The 21472-nt window shown below is 40.8% G+C and overlaps 1 protein-coding gene across 1 annotated transcript; it reads left to right on the top strand.

Annotated features, from left to right (window-relative positions):
* The first annotated feature begins 200 nt into the window (after nucleotides 1-200).
* LOC5576762 lies at nucleotides 201-21452 on the top strand. The gene is made up of 5 exons (XM_021848553.1): nucleotides 201-1082; nucleotides 10859-12877; nucleotides 13039-13329; nucleotides 13391-13606; nucleotides 20340-21452. The coding sequence occupies exons 1-5, from the start codon at nucleotides 378-380 to the stop codon at nucleotides 21171-21173; spliced, it is 4065 nt and encodes a 1354-aa protein (XP_021704245.1). The 5' UTR covers nucleotides 201-377; the 3' UTR covers nucleotides 21174-21452.
* The last annotated feature ends 20 nt before the right edge of the window (nucleotides 21453-21472 follow it).

Genomic DNA, 21472 nt, shown 5'->3' with positions numbered 1-21472 from the left:
TGTGCAAGGCACACTGTGTAGAGTGACCACCGCCTTGTAAACGACCCAAGAACACTGGATTTACATTTTAGTACGTAATTCATGGGCGGACTTACCTTTCGAAAGCATACCTGTCATATAATTTACTTTGCGCTTTTATGACGCGATCGCGTTTGTTGTGACAGTTTGAAAGGTTCCTCTCCTCGCCTTCCACCCTAAGCTTCCACCCGCCTTCGGACATCAGCAACGAAGAAAAAGAACCGAAGCTTGTCGCGCGAAAGAAAAGTGGAAAGGATTTTCATCTTGAAAATTTCCCGTGAAAACTCAAAAGTTCGTTCTATTTGTTCTGCTCATCGAAAAGTGCGGCGAACCATGCCATCCCGTGCCGTGAAAACGCTATGTCCGCTGGTTCCTTCGGTTTAGGAGGTAGTGGAAAACTACAGCTCCTCGCTCAACAGCAGAAGAAGAAGCCATCTCTGTCCACAACAGTTACTGTTGGGGAGGAACAAAATCAGATTCTGCTCAGCCTTCCTCCGAACGTCAACGGCCGCCAGCGGGGAACGCTAGCCGTTCGTCTCTCGGGAATACGGTGGACCAGTGCCAGAAGTTATCCGGTAGTGGAAGTTCGACTGCTGTGGTGGGGACAGAACCCTCAGAAAGTGGGACCGAGTGTTTTGCGTTGGGAACAGGGAAGAACCTCCGGAGGTGGTGAAGAGCGGTGGCTCCGGTATCAAGTGCTGACCAGTGAGGAACTGTTTCGGAAATATTTGCTAGCGGCGGAACCGATTCACGTTCGGTTGGTGTCCAGCAGGACGGGAAGCTTGATCGGAACGGCAGCCGTCCCCGTTCCGGGAAAGTTGGTGAACTTTCGAGTGGGGGAGCAACTGGAAGTCGCGGGCAGGGCAGAAATTGTTAGCGGATCGGGGTTTGGTTTGGGTGATATTGACTTGGAGTTTGAGCTGACGCTGACGCGGAAGCCTGAGGGCAAGGAGAACAGCAACGGAATGGTGCAACAGGCAGCTAAAAAGACACTTCCGGTGGTGCTTCCGGAACGGGAGATGCTGGTGAAAGGAACTGCGGTATCTCTGTGCGAGGGAAAACAGGTATGATTGATTATTAGCTAATTAGGCAAACAAGATTGATAGCAGGTCTCTAGGTCTCTATTTTCTCTAAAAAGTCTTTGAACCAGTGGTCACCAAACTGTGGCCCGCGGGCCGCATGCGGCCCTCGGCAAGGTTCTGTGTGGCCCGCATTACAGTTGTGATTTCACAAATTGAAAATTTATCTTCTGTTAAATCTCGCAAACTTTATTTCTATAGTGGGCCCTTGGATTAATCTTCAGATTTTTTCTCACTTCAACACATGTGGAATAGCTGTTGAGAAACTAAAGGAAATTGAAATAATTTCTTATTTCTAGAGTTTGTCCGATAACCTACAGTTTCTTCAACTCTTGATATCAGAATATAGATAGAATAAAAGTAAATTTTTTTCTAAGAATTTCTATTTTAGTTCCAAAATTACGCTGAACTTTTAGTTTTGCTGTGGCTAAGAATTTTATATGACATGTAGGTTAATTGTTGATATTATACTAGTGTTTCAGTTATCCTATTAAAAATGTAGAAAATATTAGAAGTCTGTCAAAGCTTGTTTAATCTTTGAAAAACTGATCCCCACGCTTTATATCTGAAATTGGTACTGGATTGTTTGTAACCATGTGGTTAAAATTCCGCAAATCTTATAGTTTTTGACACGCATCTTTGTACGAAAAATTAACTCTTGAGATGTCCTGGCAGTGATATTAGGAAAGATTATTAAACCGTTAGAAACTGTCGAACACAATAAGAAATCATATTTCAGAAGTCACCTATCGACCCCACCGAGTCAAGTTGAGTAACAACTGTTGAGAAACTCGAATGACAGAGACGTGCCGAGCAAATTTTTTGGACGACAGTATTGTTCGTTTTGTAACGAATAGGTTTCGTGCAAACAAAGACAAATTAAAGACCTCCATGTCCCTTGCAGTTGCCAAAAATTTTATGGCTCATAAGGTAATCTAGAATGCCGTGAAAAGTGTACTGCGATCTGTCAAACTTGGGTACCTTTTGTACTACCGAGGGACGAAATGCAGTACTAGAAATGGTACCCAATCTGAGCCAGAGTGTGACGGACCTGGTGCAAATCTTAAATATGGGGAAATAAATAGATACTCACACGCAAATTTGTATGGCAGTTCAGCTAAAGCACACACCTTACATTCAATGCACAATCCAAAAGTGTACGTTATATGTGCGATACATGTAGATTTTGTTAGATCCAATATATGTTAAACATGGTGTGACGATACTTTGATGTGACAAAATTATTTAGGTATGACTCCATTGGAGGGCAAAATACCCAATAAATCGAGTCGTTTTGATCAGACTTATAAAATAGACATTTGTGGCCCGCGACGTTTTTTAAGAGCAAAGTGGTGGCCCGCATAACCAGTTAGGCTGAGGATCACTGCTTTGAACGGTCTCTGAAGTCACTATTTTTCTTTTTCTCTTGCGCGATTATTCTCTATTAATTTCCTCATAATTCCTCGTAAAAAGTTTTTTTTATTTAACTTACCAGATACCGATTTCTTTCTACCAGATACCTATCTTCTATTCTACAGGCACTCCTCCAGAAAATTCTTTAGAATTTCCTCAAGCTCTTCTAGGAATTTGTCCAGAAGTTTTTAAAGGAATTTGCGCCAGGACATACAACGCAACTATCGCTAATATTTTCTGCAGAAACCATTCTGATTTTTTTTTCCAGGATTTCCTCCGGATACTTTTCCACACATTCTTCCACCGATTTTTTCAGCAGTTATACAGGCAGATTTTGCAAAGATTTTACAGTTCTAACGAGAACATTCTCATAGTTTCATTATACAGTTTTTGAAGAAATTCTCTAAGGAATTTTTCAGGAAATCCTACAAGGATTCCTCAAGGAGTTCCTACTTCTACTTTTCCAGTTCGTCTTTTAGTCATTTTCACTAATTCTCGTATTAGGCATAGCTACAAAACTCCTCCAGGGACATTTTCAGGAAACTTATTATGAGTTTTTCCAAGAAATCAATTCAACTATTAGGTTTCTTGAGATATTTCTAGAAATTTCTCAATATTTCATCCACAAATAACTATTGCAGTTCTTCCAAACAATCCTCGTGAAATTTAAAAAAAATCTCCATAAATTTTTCTTAATTTAATTTAAGATTTCATACCAGTAAATACTGCAGCATTTATACCGATCATTCTCATACAAATTTACCGAGATGAGCCAGCCTTGTTGTAATGTCACAAGTACAAGCGATCGCAATTCCATAGAGCTGGAATTTCTAATAGAATCTTTTAAAAACTTTATCTTTCAGTTTCTGTATAGTTTGTATTTCGTTTATTTTTGGTTTCAGTTCGACATTTTTTTTTTTCGAAAAATCCACTAAAACTTCCCTAAAAGTTCAAGAGTTTTTCAGGAATTTTCACAGTAGCCTTTTAGTCATCAGCGATTACCTTAGTATTTTCTATAATATCCCGGATTTTGTTCAAGATTTTTTTGTATAAAATTGCTTAAGATATTCCCAAAAAGGAATCCCGAGTGAATTCCTTGATTATTTTTTGAGGAAAACTTTTCAACAAATGGAGGAATTCCTGAAGGAATCTTCATATGATCTATTAACTTACTGGTTGACTTCTCTAAGAAATTCTCATCCTTTTTGGAGAAATAGAAATTGAAACCCCTAGATCAGACGCATTCCTGGAGAAATTACTTGTTGAGTTCTTGTAGATACCCTTAATCAAAATATTGGAGATAAAGCTAGAAAAATCGATGAAAACATCACTGGGTAAATTCGAAGACTTTCTTAAAAAAGTTCTGAAAAAAAATGTAAAAATTTCTGGTGGATTCATTGAAGTTATTTCTGAGTAATCCAATCACCATGATTATTGAATTATCTATCGCATTACGCGTGGTAAAGATGCATAAATTATGAGTGAAATTCTGAATAAAATTCACGTGGTCAGGTTGGATTCGAATCCCCCACTCTTGTATGCTAGACGAGAACTTTGCCAATTAAGCTATCGAGCCACTTGATAACCTAATAACTCAGAAGGTTACAAGTTTCAAATTCAAATTCCAACAATTCACACAGACTCTTCTTATAACCCATATTTATCCATCGCATGTATACAAACGTAGAATTGTATGGATGGTGGAAGGCTAACGCAAATCCCTGGGGCAACGCCTATCGAGTAGTGATGGCGAAGTTCAAAGGCCCAGTAACACCAGCTGAAGTGTGCCCCGACAAACTGAAATTGGTGGTGGACGGTCTCTTCCCTACGCATGCCCCCACCGCGTGGCCGCCCACACTGTACGCTGACGTAGATGAAGAAAATGCCGATATTCATGTTTCTAACGCCGAGCTGATTACAGTTGTGAAATGAGGTCATCCTCGGCAGGCTGACGATCTACACGGAAGTCGAGAATGGATTGTCGAAAAAGCAGTTTTCTCCGTACGCGGAGAAAACTTTCAAGCAGAAGAGGAGAGGCAATCGATATTGCGCAGTGGTAACGATAGATGTTGAGAACGCGTTCAACAGTGCCAGTTAGGAGGATATCGCCTCAGCCATACACAGAAAGGACGTCCTCAAATATCTGTGTAAAGTTCTGCAAAGCTACTTTCAGAACCGGGTAGTTCCACAGAGATCCAAACTTGGTCCAACATTGGAATATGATGTACGATGGAGTGCCAACCTTGACATTGCCGAATGGAGTCGAGATCGTCGGGCTCGCAGATGACGTCATTCTTGCGATAACTGGCGAGACTGCGGATGAGGTGGAGATGCTGACAGCGGAATTGCTAGATATCATTGAATCGGATGACTGGAGTCAAGCTGCATAGTTGGCTCATCACAAAACGCAGGTGGTGCTGGTCAGCAACTGCAAGCCGGTTCAGCAGTTCGAGATCAACGTCGGAGGACACGCAATCTCATCGAAACGCTCTCTGAAGCACCTTGGAGTAATGGTTGCCGACAGACTAAACTTCAACAACAACGTAGACTATGCCTGCGGAAAGGCAGCGAAAGCAGCTAACACTGTTGCTAGGATCATGTCCAACATTGGAGCACCAAAAAGCAGCACGAGGCGTCTTTTGGCGACCATATCATCGTCCATATTGATATAAAGAGTTTCGGCTTGGGCTGCAGCGTTGAGAACCAAACACAATCGAGAGAAGACGACAAGAACGCTCCGGCTTATGGTTATACGGGTGGCGAGTGCCTACTGCACTATATTGTCGGAGGCAGTGTGCGTTATCGCCGGAATGATCCCTGAACATGGAGAAGTTAACTTCTTCCTGAACCAATTTTTGGCAGGCCATGAATGCTTTTGAAAATATCTGCAGAGTCTCCACAATATCGAGGAGACACCAGAGTATGTTATATTCGACTGCGCTCGGTTCAGGAATATACGAAGCGAGATGATGTCAGAAACCGCAAGCGTCCTAAAACCGGAGAACATCGTGCAGAACATGTGCCAGCATGAAAGCACATGGAATGCGGTGAACAGAGGGATAACGCAGAGTATGTCGCCGCTGCAAAGGAGATGACGTGAAGACCTCCCGGCCGCGATCGGAGAAGGCTAGATCCTCCGTCGGAGACTAGATCGAGTAGAGTGGTTGTAGCTTACCCAAGTAGCAAAGTTAATTTTATGCTGTTCTTGAAGTATTCTCTTAACCAAATCTATAAAACTAGAAATAAAACCAGTAATTCTACAAACCTACAGTAACCCAATGATAAACCTCTCATAAGACTAAAGTGGCCCACACTTGAGACGGTGTGGGAGAGCAACTGTCAAGTATCTCTTAAAACTTTTAATCGTCACTTATGGCAATCCTCAACACTTCAATAAACCTTCCACAAGTAGTTCTCAATACAAGTTAAACTCACTTTATGTTTATCATGTTTGTTTGACTAACGAATTTATGAATTATTCTTCATTATATTATCAATCAATAATAATACAAAATGCAAATTAAAACATCTGTGATGATAACTTTCCGCTTTTTTTTCGATACCTAGCTGTGTTTCGTTTGTCACGCTTATTACATCGTGAATATCATGCATGAAACACCCGAAACGCACAATGCGCCTCAACAATATTGCATTTTCAGAAAAATAATTTCATCAATTTGGTGCCCGAAAATGTACAATCCAGCATACATGGATTCTCCCCATCATGGCTCCCTTGCCAAAGCATCGATTATTACAATCATGGCGGTAGTTTTACTCGACATCATCATAGAACCATGATAAATTTTGCTGAACTCGGGCAAGCGTAATAAATATCTCTTGAGAGTTCTTAGGCTTGAGGCCATCTTCATGAAGACAAACTGATCTTCTTGAGGAACGTGATAAGATTCGTTCGTTTTATTCAAGAGAAGAACATTTTGACGTTTGTTTATTTACACTTTTCGTTTTAGGAGAAAAACTTTCATGCTAGATTTTGTTACGGCATAAAATTTAAAGCTACAGAACGAATAAAGGTTAGTATTACCAGCTGTGGATAACTTTTTAATAAGGCCCAGATTTTGAGCAGGGAAAGCAATCGGACATTTAACCACATCCAGAAGTCCACCTTGCAAGGAGGTGTCCAGTTGTCCAGTTCCGCTCCTATATCATGGCCAAGGGGAGGAAGACCACTGGAACTGGTTGTTTGCGTTATTAGTAAGTTGTGCGAATTCCGTGAAGAATAGATCGAAAATCCACACAAGATTTCATAATACTACAATCAATCATGTACATATTAGTGCGTCGATTGATGGGGGAGAAATTTATGGCGTTCTCGGCCAAGAGTTCTTACTCTCTCTCGAGCGCGTTCTTACAGATAAGTACGAGTGTTTCATAAAACTGTTGCCAAGGTCACTTGTTCTTATTCAAAATGAAGTTTTATATGATGCATCCAAAGTGTTCTTGAAGAAGTATTTAAAACCAAAAACGGTTCAAGATCATTTCTACTGGATGAAAATCACTATTAAACCTAAAAGAATACGCAAATTTACGATAAAACTATCATACAAATAAATAAAGCCAGTTAGAATCTAAATTGTTACTTGGGTAGTATCGGTAATAAGTCGTCGAGGCGCCTGCAAACCGGAAGTCATCCTCCAACCGTAGAATTGCAGAACCGACCGTCGAGTCGGAGTAGGCTGAGTTCACAGCCGGGATTAGCTGAGTAAGTCGCGAAACAGTACTGGAAAATGGTCGTCGAGGCGCATGTGAACTGAAAGTTTTCCTCCGAAATCGCAGGACCGGATAGCATGGTTTCGGGAGATCTTTCGCCGCCGGGGAGATCTTTGTCGGAGTAGGATAGATCCACCGCCGGGAATTACTCTAAGTAGTACGTAACGTATTACCGGTTTGATTCGTCGGAGCGCCAATGAACCGCTGGACCTACTTCGGCACTCCACCAGCCAGTATTGAAGCATGAAGAAACGCGTAGCCGGATTAGGCTAACTCCTGCGTTGGGGACTAGGCCGAGTAGCATCGATCGTCACAAACCAGTTTTGGGTCGTCGGGGCGCCAGTTAACCGGAAGTCATTCTCCAACCGGAATCGCTGGACTGACCTCGGCATTCAACTCTTCAACCAGTAGAGCTCCAACAGCAGCAGCGGAGAACGAGTCATCGTAGAGTAGCGAAGCACACATGAGCGTCCAGTAGAAGTTCAACAGGGCTCTGGCGTGAGGCCAGCCCAAGAGTAGAATGCGTCGTCGCACAGAAAGCTGTACAAAGCACCGGCGGGATTTTGAACCGGCAACGGTCCAAAACGAGTAGTCGCAGAGACACCGTAGAAATGTCGTAGTGAGCAGCGTTTTTGACGACATTAAGCTTCAACAGCGAAGTAGTAGAACATCCCCAGACAACCAGAAGTCGCATGAAAGTTAACGTAATAACTCGTTTATTCATACAAACTACAAAAAAAAACCGCAAAGCACGGTGGATGAAATCTTCAGATTGATGAGTTTCCTCGCATAAAACGCTTCTTTTCTGAGTTCATTTGTACATTTTGTTTCGTCCCGTACACTCGTACAAAGAAAATCGAATCAACCCGTAGCAGCTGTCAAATCAACATTTGTTATCATAAGTTAAACCGCATAAGATCACAGGCAGTGTTGTGAAAAACTCAATTCCTTACAACTCACGCTTGAGATTTTTCATGCGTGAGTTATCAATCATGCAACTCAGCAGTCAAAAAATAATGGATGAGTTGGCTCACCTTTTTGACTCATTGTCTCGTATTTTCACAGTTTACTCACACATGGCAATAATTTCTTGTTAGTCTGGTAAAACTATAGTATTCCTTTCTAACGTAAACAACAACATTCGGGTTTCACGAGATTTTGCCGGGTTTTGCGACTGAATCATTTTTTACAGTTTGAGTTGATTGATTTGATTTTGCATCAAAATCTCAAGCGTGAGATTTGCGAAGCAGATCTCTAATGAGTTTGCTCTCACGGGGAGCGTATTGATTGAAATTTTGAGTGTGAGTCTATCAACACTGATCACAGGTTAGTTCGGTAGAAAATTTACACTCTCGTATTGTATGCTATTATTCATCACATAATATATGCACGTATATCGCCTCCACTTTTGTACGTAGAAGGCCTTTTCGCGACATCTTATAAGTGAAATTTTGCACATACAAAGCCTCCAAGTGATTTCGTTATATATACATTTTGGTTGTCTGGGTCTAGAGGCTGACACTGACGAAGTGCATGAGCAGAGCCCTACCCCGATGAAGTTGCGTGATGTAGTTCCTGGGAATGGCATAGGATCAGTAGGGAAAGTTTTGTAGTGGTTAAGTCCCACACCGTGCCAACACACAACAGTCCAGGCTTTTGAAGCTATTTTGTACCCTACTATAAATAAATTTAAAAAAAAATGGCGGAAGATTATCAACGTGTCGCTCGCATTCAAGAGACTACATGATTACTACAGAAAGGCAGTACACACTTATACATAGCTTAGTTAGTAGAGCTCTAGTCTACACACCAAATTTTTATTGCTGTAAATCAGCAAATTTTTGCTGATTTTTTTTGTGCTCTAAATTCAGCAATTGATTCAGCAAAATGAAATTTGCTGATCTGATCAGCAATAAGCCATTTTACGAGACAGTCGGTTGACGTTTTCTGGCGGGCCGCTCATTGTTATTGTTTTAAAAACTAGCATGATATGTGAATGGCGCTGGTAACGTTTTTGTCGGTGATGACATTTTCGACTCTTTCTGGATATTTTACTACGCGGTTACATGTCTAATGTTACCAGTAAACATAACAAATTCTTCCCTGCCTGCTGATTTTAATTTTACTGGGGAAGATTGAAAAGCTCGTTGCACGCCATTAATGAATAAGCTCCTCCCAAATGTGGCGCTAGAAGAAACGTAAATAAATGGGCCCGCCAGCAAGTTTCAAAGCTGGTAAACAAACAAAAAACATATGATTCGAAACGTCTCATAAAATGGCTTATGCAAATTCTCCTACAAATGACAGCTGGTTTACTGACCATTCAGCAATGTAAATTTCAATTTGCTGAATAATCAGCACTTGGTTATTTGTTATTCTCGTGGGATTCCTTGCTGGTTTCCAGCAATTTCGGGTCGCCAGCTCCTGGTCAATGACTATTTTTAGGTGATATCTGTTAACGATGCCATAAAAACAATGAAAAATGCGAATGTCTTGTATGTAATAAACATTTATTTTTACAAAAAATAAACACAATATTCTGCGCTTTGGGGGAGAGGCAAAGCATCGTCTACCGTAACGGTATTGTCACCACCTAGAAATGAACATTTTAATGCTTATAAAACAATCAATATCACACTGAATATTTAGTACTTACCATATGCGATGTTCCGAAAAATGTAGATAAAACATTAATGTTCGAGTAAACATTTTTAAGCTCCATGATGATATGGTAAGTGAGTAAGAGAAAATTTTTCTGATTTTGAGTTTATCGGTTGACAGATAAAACTGTTTGCTGACTCTCGGCAATAAAAAATGCTGATACGAGTTCAGTAATTATGTTTACTGGTTTACAGCAAAATTTCAAATGGATTGCTGGTTATCAATCAAGTGTCATATGGATTACTGAAAACCAGTAAAACTGATGGTGATGACAAGTATCCAGCAAGTTAGATTGCTGAATTCCAGTAGAAAAAAAACAGAAATGCTGTACATCAGTAAAATAGTATATTGCTGGATGGGTTTCAGCAAACGAAATTGCTGGAAGATTGATCGAAAATTTGGTGTGTAGCATGCAAGAGACAAGATTTCGAATGCGACCTGAGCACGTGGATATTTTTTTCATAATTTATCTATTTTTATTACGCATTATGAGTTAATTAATTTAATTTCTGAGGTTATTCTTTAAAAAATCCAGGTTGAATTCCTAAAGGTATCTTAGACGGAATTCCTTAAGAAGTCCGTTAAAAAAACTAAATGAATAATATCTGATTGAAACTTTGGATCATAAAATGATTAGTTTTTGAATCGATTCCTAAAGATAACCATGAAAAAATACATATCGTTACCTATGTGAGCTGTAATACTTGTCGTAATGTTACTCTAAGGAATTGAATACAAACTGTTATGAGCCTCAATGAAATGCTTGATCGGATTCTCTGATGAATCCTCTTAAAACTCCTTATAATTCTGTTCTCATTTTCTTGATTCCTGTTTGGTCTCTTTTTGATTTCTCCTTTGGTCTCTTCTTCAGGCATGAAGTCTCTGAAGTTCTTATTTTAAGACACTTAGTCGTCAGTAGCAAAGATATACCTACCTGACTTTTTTTTTTTCTTTTTCAGACAAAAACCTTCCGCTCCTTGGACAACCATTCCCGATCAAAGGTTCTCAACTATTTGTCCGGCAATGTCGTTTCCGGCTCTGAGGACGAAGCCCTCAGTGAAATATGTTCGATCTCGCCAGCGGAAAGCATGTTGGATGCCCTGAACAAGTTTGATGCCGCACCCGCTGTCAGGAAATCGGAATACCTGAAGTCTGTTGATTCGGTTCGGATACTGGTTGAGGATCTTAAATTCACTAAAGCGGGCTTGAAAGAGATCATTCATAAAACCAAACTGGCGTCATTGGCCGATGTTGGATTCCAAATCAAGGTGAAACTTCCGGCTCAGTCCAGTGCTGGATCGAAGCTCAAGTTTCCCTCGAGCTTCGTGTCGGATGCTGGGGAGGTCGTTTTCAACGGAAAAGCGGTTACGAAGGTTTCAATCCCTGCGAAACCAGATGACTGTCGATTCGAATTTCTAGTTTACTTGATGCTGGGCCCGGTCTTCCATCAGAGATCGACAACCGGAAGGCAGATTTTCCTCGGTTCATCGGTGATAAAACTAGAAGAATTGATCAGTAACAGATTTGCGTGCTACAAACGATGCCCAGTGCGATTAGCTTCTGACGACATCCTTTTGGGAATGCTTGCGGTTCGACTGGAACTGGGAGCTCGTGGCCTACATTTCGGTTCGGAGCTTATCGATGCTCTTCAAGTAGATAAAGAAAACCTTACAATCAGTAGTTCTTCCAGTGAAAGTGATTTGCCGTCTCATTGTTGGTCTTTTAAGCCCCTTCAAAGATGTCGAATGACGGCCCCGAGTCAAGCATTTCACTGTAGACCGGTAACTTGTAGTCAGGACCACCAAGGAACCACCCAAAATGCATCAAAAGATCCATCTCCTACGCAGAATTCTCCAACCGCTCCAGTTTCACAACGGGATGCTTCTCAACAGCAAGGATCATCCAAAGAAGACACGGGGCCTAAAGCAATGGACACTGTAGAGACGCCTTCGGAACCCCCCAAGAACGTACTCCATGGAGTCCTTCATCTCGGACAGCTGAAAGATGTTGCCTTATTGACGACCGGTGGATATTTCTTAGTTGCACACGGTTTCTGGTCAGACGAGGATAGTCCAATTTTGACCACAGAACTGTCTCAGGACTGCAAGTCCTTTAACTATCTGATAACCTTCCCGGTAATGCCGAATGCTCGCTTCCTGGAACGTACAAAGAATCAGCACATGTTGGTAGAATTGTGGCAAAAGACCCCGGGTGCTACGGAGAAGCTTGTTGGCGTTACCCGACTTCCGTTGCATCAGTTCTATATTGCTTTTCGAGATGCACAGCTGGCGGAGCATTTATCCCGTGCAAAACTCCCAGTTATATCTATCGACGGATGGAGCGGAATTACTTCTCCTCTTGCGGCCGATCCTTGCGGACAGGTTCAAGCCGTGCTGGCGATCGGTACCGAGAATCAAGTCGAGTACTTGAAGCTATCTCGCGGATTGACACACACTTCCGGTGATGCGCCGGTAACGACGAATAAACCCGCAGTTCCAGACGCTGGACAGCGTCGAACATCCCAAGACGAACCGCCACACGAATCCATGGTCACTCCTTCGACGGCCATCGCCCATCAACGTGACTGCGAATCGTACCGACCGATCAGCACATCCAACACCGGTAAACAACAATCCGAAGTGGCCAACATGTTGTCAGCATTCATCGAAAATCTCGCCCAGCGCTTGCCCATCTCATCGGAGCGTAGCACCGCTCCCTGCTATGACCAGAACTTTGCCGATACTCGTCAAGCAACTCCACCGCCGCCAGTTCCATCGTCGCCCCATTCGCAGGCCAACCATCCCCAGCTACGGAAAACATCCGATCTGCTGGAGAATCTGCAAAGAGCTTTGGCGCAGAGACCATCAGAAAACGTCACCACCAATCTGCTCCCGGCATCCTCAGAGAGTGCTTCGGAAACGCCTCAATCGGATCCGGCACAGAAACAGCAATCCGTTGCCGACGAGAAGCTGTTCAAGGTAAAGTGACCAGTAGGGAGCGGCTTATTTTTAGAATTATCGAATTGTCGTTGATGATTGTTGCTAAATCATGTCACAATATCGAATTGAAAATCATCTACTGCACTGACGTAGCTTAGAATATGGTACTTGCGTGGTAAAGCATATCTAATCTGTTCCAGGTGTCGATCGAGATCGAGCAGGCGGTCAACCTCCCGAAGGTGAACGTCGGCAAGAAGTTCGGCAAACGGAACAAGAATCGCTCCCAGGGCGCCAACCAGCAACAATCGCGCGTCGAAGTGGAACCGAGCGCCTACGTTACTTTCGAGGGCTACAATCTGCAGCCGGGAACGGTCGACACGGTCAAATCGCACGAGGGAATCGTCTACACGACCGCGGTCGTGGAAGGGTGCTGCAATCCCAGCTGGAAGAAGAAGTTCGACGTTCGGCTGCCGGTGGACCTGATGACTAATGTGAGTAACTGAAGCTTCCAAAACGGACAATATGTACAATACTTTTTCAAAACTTCTACAGGACGAGAAACGGTTCATTCTGAAGGTATGGCGCAAGGCGGCGACCGGCCACAACGCTGGTTCCGCCAAACATCCGACGATGATGCCCGCCCCGATGGAGGACGCCGTGGTCGGATTTACGGCGGTGGATTTGAGCGTGTTCCTGAACGGTATGCCGTGCATTCTCGGGTGGTACAATATCATGGATTTCTCCGGGCGGTGCAACGGACAGATCAAGGTAAGGATAATTGATTTTGGCCCTATGCCTGTTTTAAGGCGTCAAGCTTCATGAATTATTCTAGTGATTCAAGAAGAAGATTCTTGACGTGATCCAACGATACTTTTCCCACGGATTGCTAGAGAGATTACCCAAATTTGTTTTCCAGGAAATATCTCAAAATTTCCACTTCCACTTCCAGAGATTCTTTCACTTATTCATCCATCGATTTCTCCAGTTGTTTCTCCAGCAGATCTTGCAAAGATTCCTACAGAAGTTCTTTCCAGACAATTCTTTATGTTTATTCCAGAGTTTTTGAAGAAATCGTTCAGGGATTCATGTAGAGATTCTTCTAGGTTCAGCCATTTTCATATGTATTCTCTGAAAAGTTCATACACGGTTTCGCACAGAATTTGCTAGAAGAAATCCTCCGGGGATCGTTCAAACCAATATTTCAAGAACTCCCCAGGAATCTCTTAATACATTTTCAATAATTATCTAAGCAATTTATGGGGACGGACCTGGTGTAGTGGTTAGAACACACGCCTCTCACGCCGAGGACCTGGGATCGAATCCCATCCCCGAGCTAGTCACTAAAAATTTCAGTGACGACTTCCTTCGGAAGGGAAGTACAGGGTGATTACTAATTCCTGTCAGTAAAGTAAATGATCGTAGATAAAAGATGTATGTATGAGTTTCAATTTCCAGTGTACATCCTGTTTTGTGCATCTATAAAGTTTATTATGACAAAGTAAAGATTCAATCTTTTTTCATTTACCATAGTTTTTAGTCATATGTGTTGTTTTAAAGGCATTACACCTGGCACGCACGTTTTCCACAAATATGTATTTTTGACTAAAATCGGCTGAAAAATTTACCTGATTGAAGCAGCATGTTAGCACAATCTTTTAGACTTACTGTGAAACATTATAAGACTGATTATGGAAAATTTTAGCGAAAAAAATATGTCTCTTTTGATTAAAATATATGCTTTTGAATAACGTGCGTGTTAAGTGTAATGCTTTTGAAACAACGAATGTGGCTGGAAATTAAGGTAAAAAAATAAATATGTTATCTATGTATAGTGAAGACAAATGCTATACACTGAGGAAAGCAAACGTAAGACTGTCATAAGATTTGCTTATGGAATAACGACACAAGAAAAATCTTTGAAATTCATAAGACCATCGTATGGTTTTCGGCAGATGTTGTTTCCATAATACACCTCGAAGGAATTTCGTAAGATGATCTTATGAACCAGCATTGACTTGATAACAAAATCCATAGATAGTCTTATGAATTACGTTCTGATCCATTCTTGGTTCCATAAGACTGTCTTGTGTAATTTGAGCTTTAGATTATAAATTTCAATGAATGAATAATACTAATCCGCGTTGAAAAATAGGTTAACCAACTTGGGAAAATCAAATTTTCATCCATTTTGTCGTATCGCAATTCGATTAAAGCACTTTACTGTAAGCATTAGAATTGTGATACGACAAATTGAATGAAAATTCGATTTTCTCTAGTTGGCTAACCTATTTTGAACGCGAAGAAGTATATTATAGCAGCGAAACATTATTGAGAAAAGTTGTGAAGAACGCCTGAATTGGTGCAGGTTTACGTTAGGGACGGATTAATGGATGAGGGGGGGTTTGTGATTTCTTACGCGTCATACAAATTGTTTTGAATTTTCATTCAAAAATCTTATTCTTTGGATCCAATTCCTTAATCTGATCGAAAGAAAGTGTCAGTTACAGCGGAATTGATGATAAATAGAAAATATTTACCCTTTGATGCATTAGAAACGGAGTCAGCCAGCGACAAATCAGCAAACACGTCCATTTCGGAAGCCATATTGAATTTCTGATAGTGAAATGGCTGTACCGAGAAAATTTGCCTCACGTGGTTCTTCACAATGATGAGCAATGGGGTTCATAAGCGTTCTTATGACATTGACAATTGATTGTTATGAAAAAATTACACTTGTCTTATGAATCTCAATCTCGTCGAATGAAATACGCAAGTGTCTTATGAACCAACAAAAAATAATAAAAAACGCGTTCATTAGTGCGATCTTATGAAAATCATGCGAGATTTTTGCCTCAGTGTAGATGTACAAAACTGAATATGCACTGGTAATTAACATTCATACAACCATCTTTTTTCTATGATTACTTATTTTACTTACAGGAAATAGTAATCACCCTGTAAAGCCGTTGGTCCCGAGATGAACTAGCCCAGGGCTAAAAATCTCGTTAATAAAGATAAAAAAAATAATAAGCAATTTATCTCGAAAATCACCCAAGATTTCCTCGAAAGATCAGGATTTTTTCAGCATTCTTGCAGAAGAAATATCCTTTTAAAGGGATTTATCCAATAATTACTGAAACATTTCCTTGATAATCGGTAAACAAATCTGAAAAAATCCTGGATTAATTCTTCGAAGCCTTCCCTGGTGTTTTTAAACAAGGCTTTCTTGAGGAATATCAAGTGATTTCTGAAGGTATTCTTTGAAATCTTGAAGAACCGGAACGAGAATGTCTTAAAGAAAATCCTGAGAAATCAGTAGACGCATCTCTAGAGAAATTGCTTAAATCATTAAAGATGTTCTAAACTAAATCTTGGACGAAAATTTAGGGAAATCGATCTAAAAAAATATTAGAAATAATCTTTGGAGGAATTGTTATACAAAAAACTTACGAGTAATATCTTTTAAATCCTGTTTGGTTGCTTTTTGTTTCAGAACTGAAATCAATTTGGCTTATTTTTTTTGTTTCCTTTTAATGTCTGTTTAGTCTTTATTTCAATGCATGAGATCTTTTTAGGGCGCCCAATCCCAGCTCTTTCTTCAGAAAGTGTCTATTTTCAACAAAAGGTCTCTACAGTCACTTTTTCTCCCTGCAGTAAATCCTAGTATGAAGTTTTGAGGCTACTCTAGGGATTCTTCCAGGAATTTATCCAAGGATTATTCCAGAAATTTCTCTAGGAAAATCTCTATAGGGATTCCTCTAGAGGTTTCACGACGAGTTAAAGAATTCCAGCGAGAAAGTCTCCAGTGGTTTCTCCATAGAATTCTTCGGTAATATTTTTAATAAGATTCTTCCAGGAACTTCTCCATGAACTTTTTCGGGGATTGGCCCAAGGATTCCTCCAGAGATTCTTTCAGTCATAATCCCAAGAATTTTTCCAGAAATTTCCATATGGACTTTTTTGGAGAAATTCGTAGATAAATTCGTGGAGGGATTCTAGAAGCAATTCTTAGAGGAAACTCTTAAAAACAATAGAAATCCCATCGCTGTAGAATTTTATGGAGGAATCCGTAGAGAAAATTCTGGGAAATTTCCTAGAGAAGTCTCTGGTTGAATCTCTGGAAAAATTCTTGCCGGAGTTTTGGGAGCAATACCTGGGAAAACGAATTGCTGAAAAATCCCTAGAACAACTTTTGGAGGAATTATAAAAAGAGTTTTCTGGTGTAAGCTCTGGGAAATTCCTGAAGAAATGAAAGAAGTACCCGGGTAATTTGCTAAAGGAATCCTTGGAGCCATCTCTATAGTCATCTTTGGAAAAATCTCTTGAGTATGCTCGGACAAATTTCTGGAATAATCATTGTAAAGATTTTGCTGGAGAAATCTCTGTAATTTTTTTTTCTAGAAATGTCACTGGAATAATCCATGGACGAATTGCCCAATTTTCGAAGAAATACCAGGAAACATCTCTGGAAATATTACTGGAGGAATCACCGGAGGAGTCTCTGGAGGAATGATGTATGTGACATATATAAAAAATCAGAGGAGTTTTCAGAAGAATATATTAAGTTAGGTAAAGAACGTTTCCAAATAAAACCCCATAGGGGGTCCTTTTTAAAATTCTTCCAGAGAATACCCCTGATTTGGTTTGAAAATCACGTTCTAGTTGAACAAACATTCCTTCTAGAGGTAAAGAATATGAAAACACCGGAAAATATTTTTGGTTTATGTCTTGAAGATTTACAGATGGAATTTCTGAAGGATTTGTTAAGTTGCTGCATATGAAACATATGTTAAATCCCAGCAAAACCATTTGGAAACAAACTTGACGAAAATGCAGGAGAAATTTCGCACGAAGTCTTGGTTTATGGAAGGAATTGCTACAGCTACTTAAAGAGTGCTGGTGGAAAATATAAACAAAGATCATCTGTTGCCAGCAAAATCAAACGGCAGTATTTTCAACCAGCAAATTTGCGCACGTGTTTGTGACACCACTCGGCGAGAGTTCAATGGGCAAAAAGTTCGTACTAACAGAACCTCGAACAGTTCGCGAAGCATGAACAATTTTTTTTAACGAACCTTCGTGCATTGCGGGCGTATTGTAATCAAGGCTTAAGGCTATATTTGAAGAAATTATGGTAAAAATCTTGGAGAAATTACGAAGAAAATTATAGAGAAAATTCGAAGTAATCATTAACCCTTTCCCACGAACGACTTTTTCAATGTTTTAAGTGGCAATAAATGCTTTAAATAAAAAGTGCTGGCACAAAAATTGTCGAAATCGTAAAAAATATGTTGGTTGCAAACCAATAGTGATTTGAATGTTTATCAATTATTGGAGAAATAAATGTATATGAGTTCTGTTTGACCTTTCGACCTTGACGCTTGCTTTTGCCGGAGCGAGCGACGAGGGTAGGATCAAACATGTCGCGCGTCGATCTCGTAAGTGAAAAAGTGGCGTGATCGGGGAGTTCTGTTGGAGTAAGTTAAAAAGTGCCGCGATCGGTTCGTTCTTTTTGATCTTTCGACGACCTTGACGCTTGCTCCTGGGCAGTGCGTCAAGAAAGCCCGAGCTGTCGTCCGTGTTTTTTTCGGGTTGCGCGCCCATTTTTTTTTTTTTTTTTTTTTTTTTTTTTTTTTCTGAGTGCTAGCCGAGCAAACGAGTGAAGCTGAAAGTGGATTGTGGCTGCTCAGTCAAGGATAACGGATCAATTGGTGAGCTCGTTTCATGCTACTATTTCTAATCTATAAAATATGTATGACTGCACATTTAATCGTTACAATGGTGGGATGTAAATATGATGTTTCAACAAACTATGGATGGTTCGTCACTGTGAGTGTCGACACAAACTCTGATTCATGATTTATTTATGTTTAACTTTTTTTTTACAGAACACCCCTTATATACCTTTATTTTTGTAATTAAAAAAAACTTTGAATGGTTCGACACTACAAGTGTAGACTTGCGAAAGGTTCACTTTATTCAACAACCTTTGGATGGTTCGCCACTGTAAGTGTCGGCATAAGAATAAGAGTGTTCTATGATGTCCCAACCAATTGAGTCTTTTGTTTCTTTTCAAATGAGTAAAATATAATAACACATGCTTTCGTACTGACAGCTGTAGGAATGTTACATTTAGGTATTTGTTCAACAAACTTTGAATGGTTCGTCACCTCAAGTGTCGGCATAATTTTCCTCTACATAGAAATTATATGAACAATTATATTTACGTATAAGCATGTATATATCTCACAAATCATTGTTTATCATGGTCTAATCGCTTATCAAAGTGAATCCTTTGACCCAACGTTCCTCCCCATTAACAAACATCCCTCCCAGTAACCTTTGTGGAGATGCAGAGGCAAACACGGTCTCCAAATAGCAAAGGTTATACACTAACATTCCTTCCCTCAATCCCACCTGACTGCAAGGACGTGGCCGGCGCCGTTATTGACCTTGTATAAATAGAGGCACTGAATTATGCACACTGAAGAAGATTATGGCCAATCCCAGCCGAACTTCTAGTTGATTCTTTGTGCATCTTCACTGACTTCGGTCAATCACGGAATAGCAACCATTGATATGTGTAGTCAGTCTAAGCTAAGCTAAGCTAAGCTATTGGAGAAATAAATGTATATGCTCACGTATTCATTTCAATTTATATCTTTATCGTTCAGCAAAATCAATCCTTTCCCATATCCAAACTAAACACTGGGAGTTGGAAGTGCAGAGGACTTCTTGGCTTTCGTAAAGCAAGTAACACGTCAGCATTTCCCTCCCATTCCCAAATTGACCTGCATTCGGACACAGCCGACGCTTCTATTGTTTGTTATAATAATGAGAGCAGCAGTATCTACACATTGGCTTATCCCAAGTAGCGTCTGTTGGTTCCCTGTGTAAGTACAGCTGTTCTTGTAATATCTGAGTAGCAACTGCGAACGGTCACATGTTGATGCTCCAATAAATACTGACCAATATTGAACTGAATTGGTTTCTGTTTGATATGTCGAAAAGAGATGATACTCTACAGACAGTATGAGCGTTAAACGATCAAATAAGAAGGTCCTAAGGAAAATCTTTGAGGAAATCCAAAAAAATTTAAGGAAGGAAGAATTTTTAGATAAATTTCTGAATGAATTACCGTGAAAAAAAAATTGTTTAAATTCATGTAGGTATCATGAACGCAAATCTTGGGGAATTCTATGCGAAGTCCGTAAAAACTGAAAGAATGAACTGAAAAATACATATAGTAATACTTGGCGTAATATCACGACAAAAGCCCAAATATATTCTGAGCTATACTCTCTGAGAGATGTCTTGTCGGAGTAGTGCTTAGTATTTTTGTTCAGGCATGAGGCCTCTGAACTTCTTATATAAGGACACTAATTCGTAACCAGCCCAAATTAATTATGTGTCATTCATTTGATCCTTGAGGTCATTTTGCGTCGTTCTATTCAAGTTTAATGTTCAATTGCAATCCTCTCTATCACACTATCTCACGCAGGTCAACATTCAACCGCTGGAGAACGTCACCGTGTACAAAGGGTTGGAAGAGGGCGTCAACTTCCAAATTCCGCTCTCGATCGACGTGGACTGCAGCGGGCTGGAGGCCGGCAACACTTCGCTGAGTCGTGCCCTGAAGCGCAAGTTTACCGAGCTGGAAGAAATTACCCAGCGTTTGAAGGCCCGTCTTTTCGACGTAACGGGTGACGAAAACGTCGATCCCGATGACGAGTTCGAGCGGGACCTGAACACCGAAGCAGAAGAAGAAGATGACGAAGAGTGGGTCGATCCGCTGGAGGACAAATCCGGCCAAAAACGGAACAGCCAATTTCCGAACGGTTCCCAGCAGACGCGTACCACCAATACCTGTTCGTACACGATGTCTTCGGATCATCGGGCGCCGGAACGTAGCTTGACTGGATGTTCGGATCGTTCTACCCAGATCGACAGCGACGCTGAGAAACATATGCTGCTGGAACAGCTTCTCAAGAGTCACGATCTGGATACGCTGATCAACCCCAAAATCCTGAAAAACCTTATCAATCCGATAATGTCCACGTCGGAGTCAACCCCCATGAGCAATCCGTATGAGAATATACCGGAGAGTGAATCGTCGGGAGGCACGAGTGCCGATGCGGATATGAGTGAAGATTCGACTGCCGCCGTAGGTGGATCTACAACAGATAAGGTGAAGCTAATCTCTTCGGCTCTTCAACGGACAACCATTTCCGAAGACACCACACCGGCCGGTAGTTCCGGTCGACAGGATTCCACCGAGGGCAGCAGCAAACGTGAGGCACCAGAGGGAGAACCCATGAAGGTAAATGATAAATAAGTTTTCTTCATTTTCGAACTATTAGTTGCCTACGACATTTAGATCTTAAGATCAACGAAACTCATCATGCTTTTACGACGAGGAATTTGGCACGGTCCAAATGAATCTACATTATTCATACAAATACCCAAACGCAACATTTTGAGCGGTGTAACACGTTAACAAACATACGTATACATTAGTACTACATTTACAACTTGGCTTGTTAAGTTAGAGTAATCGAAAGTATTCGCTGATATTATCTTATAGGAAATAAATGCTTCAATTGCTACTCGCTAATGGAAGGTTCGCCCAGAACA

The sequence above is a fragment of the Aedes aegypti genome, chromosome 3, assembly GCF_002204515.2.
Source record: "Aedes aegypti strain LVP_AGWG chromosome 3, AaegL5.0 Primary Assembly, whole genome shotgun sequence".
In the NCBI taxonomy this organism is placed as follows: domain Eukaryota; kingdom Metazoa; phylum Arthropoda; class Insecta; order Diptera; family Culicidae; genus Aedes; species Aedes aegypti.
The sequence above is the reverse complement of the archived record's forward strand: the minus strand, read 5'-3'. Positions and strand labels throughout refer to the sequence as shown.

Excerpts from the sequence above, each read along its gene's own strand:
- LOC5576762 (XM_021848553.1), top strand. The coding sequence starts at position 378 with ATGTCCGCTGGTTCCTTCGGTTTAGGAGGTAGTGGAAAACTACAGCTC. Across the intron at positions 12,878-13,038 it reads CCGACGAGAAGCTGTTCAAG|GTGTCGATCGAGATCGAGCA; the intron begins GTAAAGTGACCA and ends AATCTGTTCCAG. Across the intron at positions 13,330-13,390 it reads CGGTGGACCTGATGACTAAT|GACGAGAAACGGTTCATTCT; the intron begins GTGAGTAACTGA and ends AAACTTCTACAG.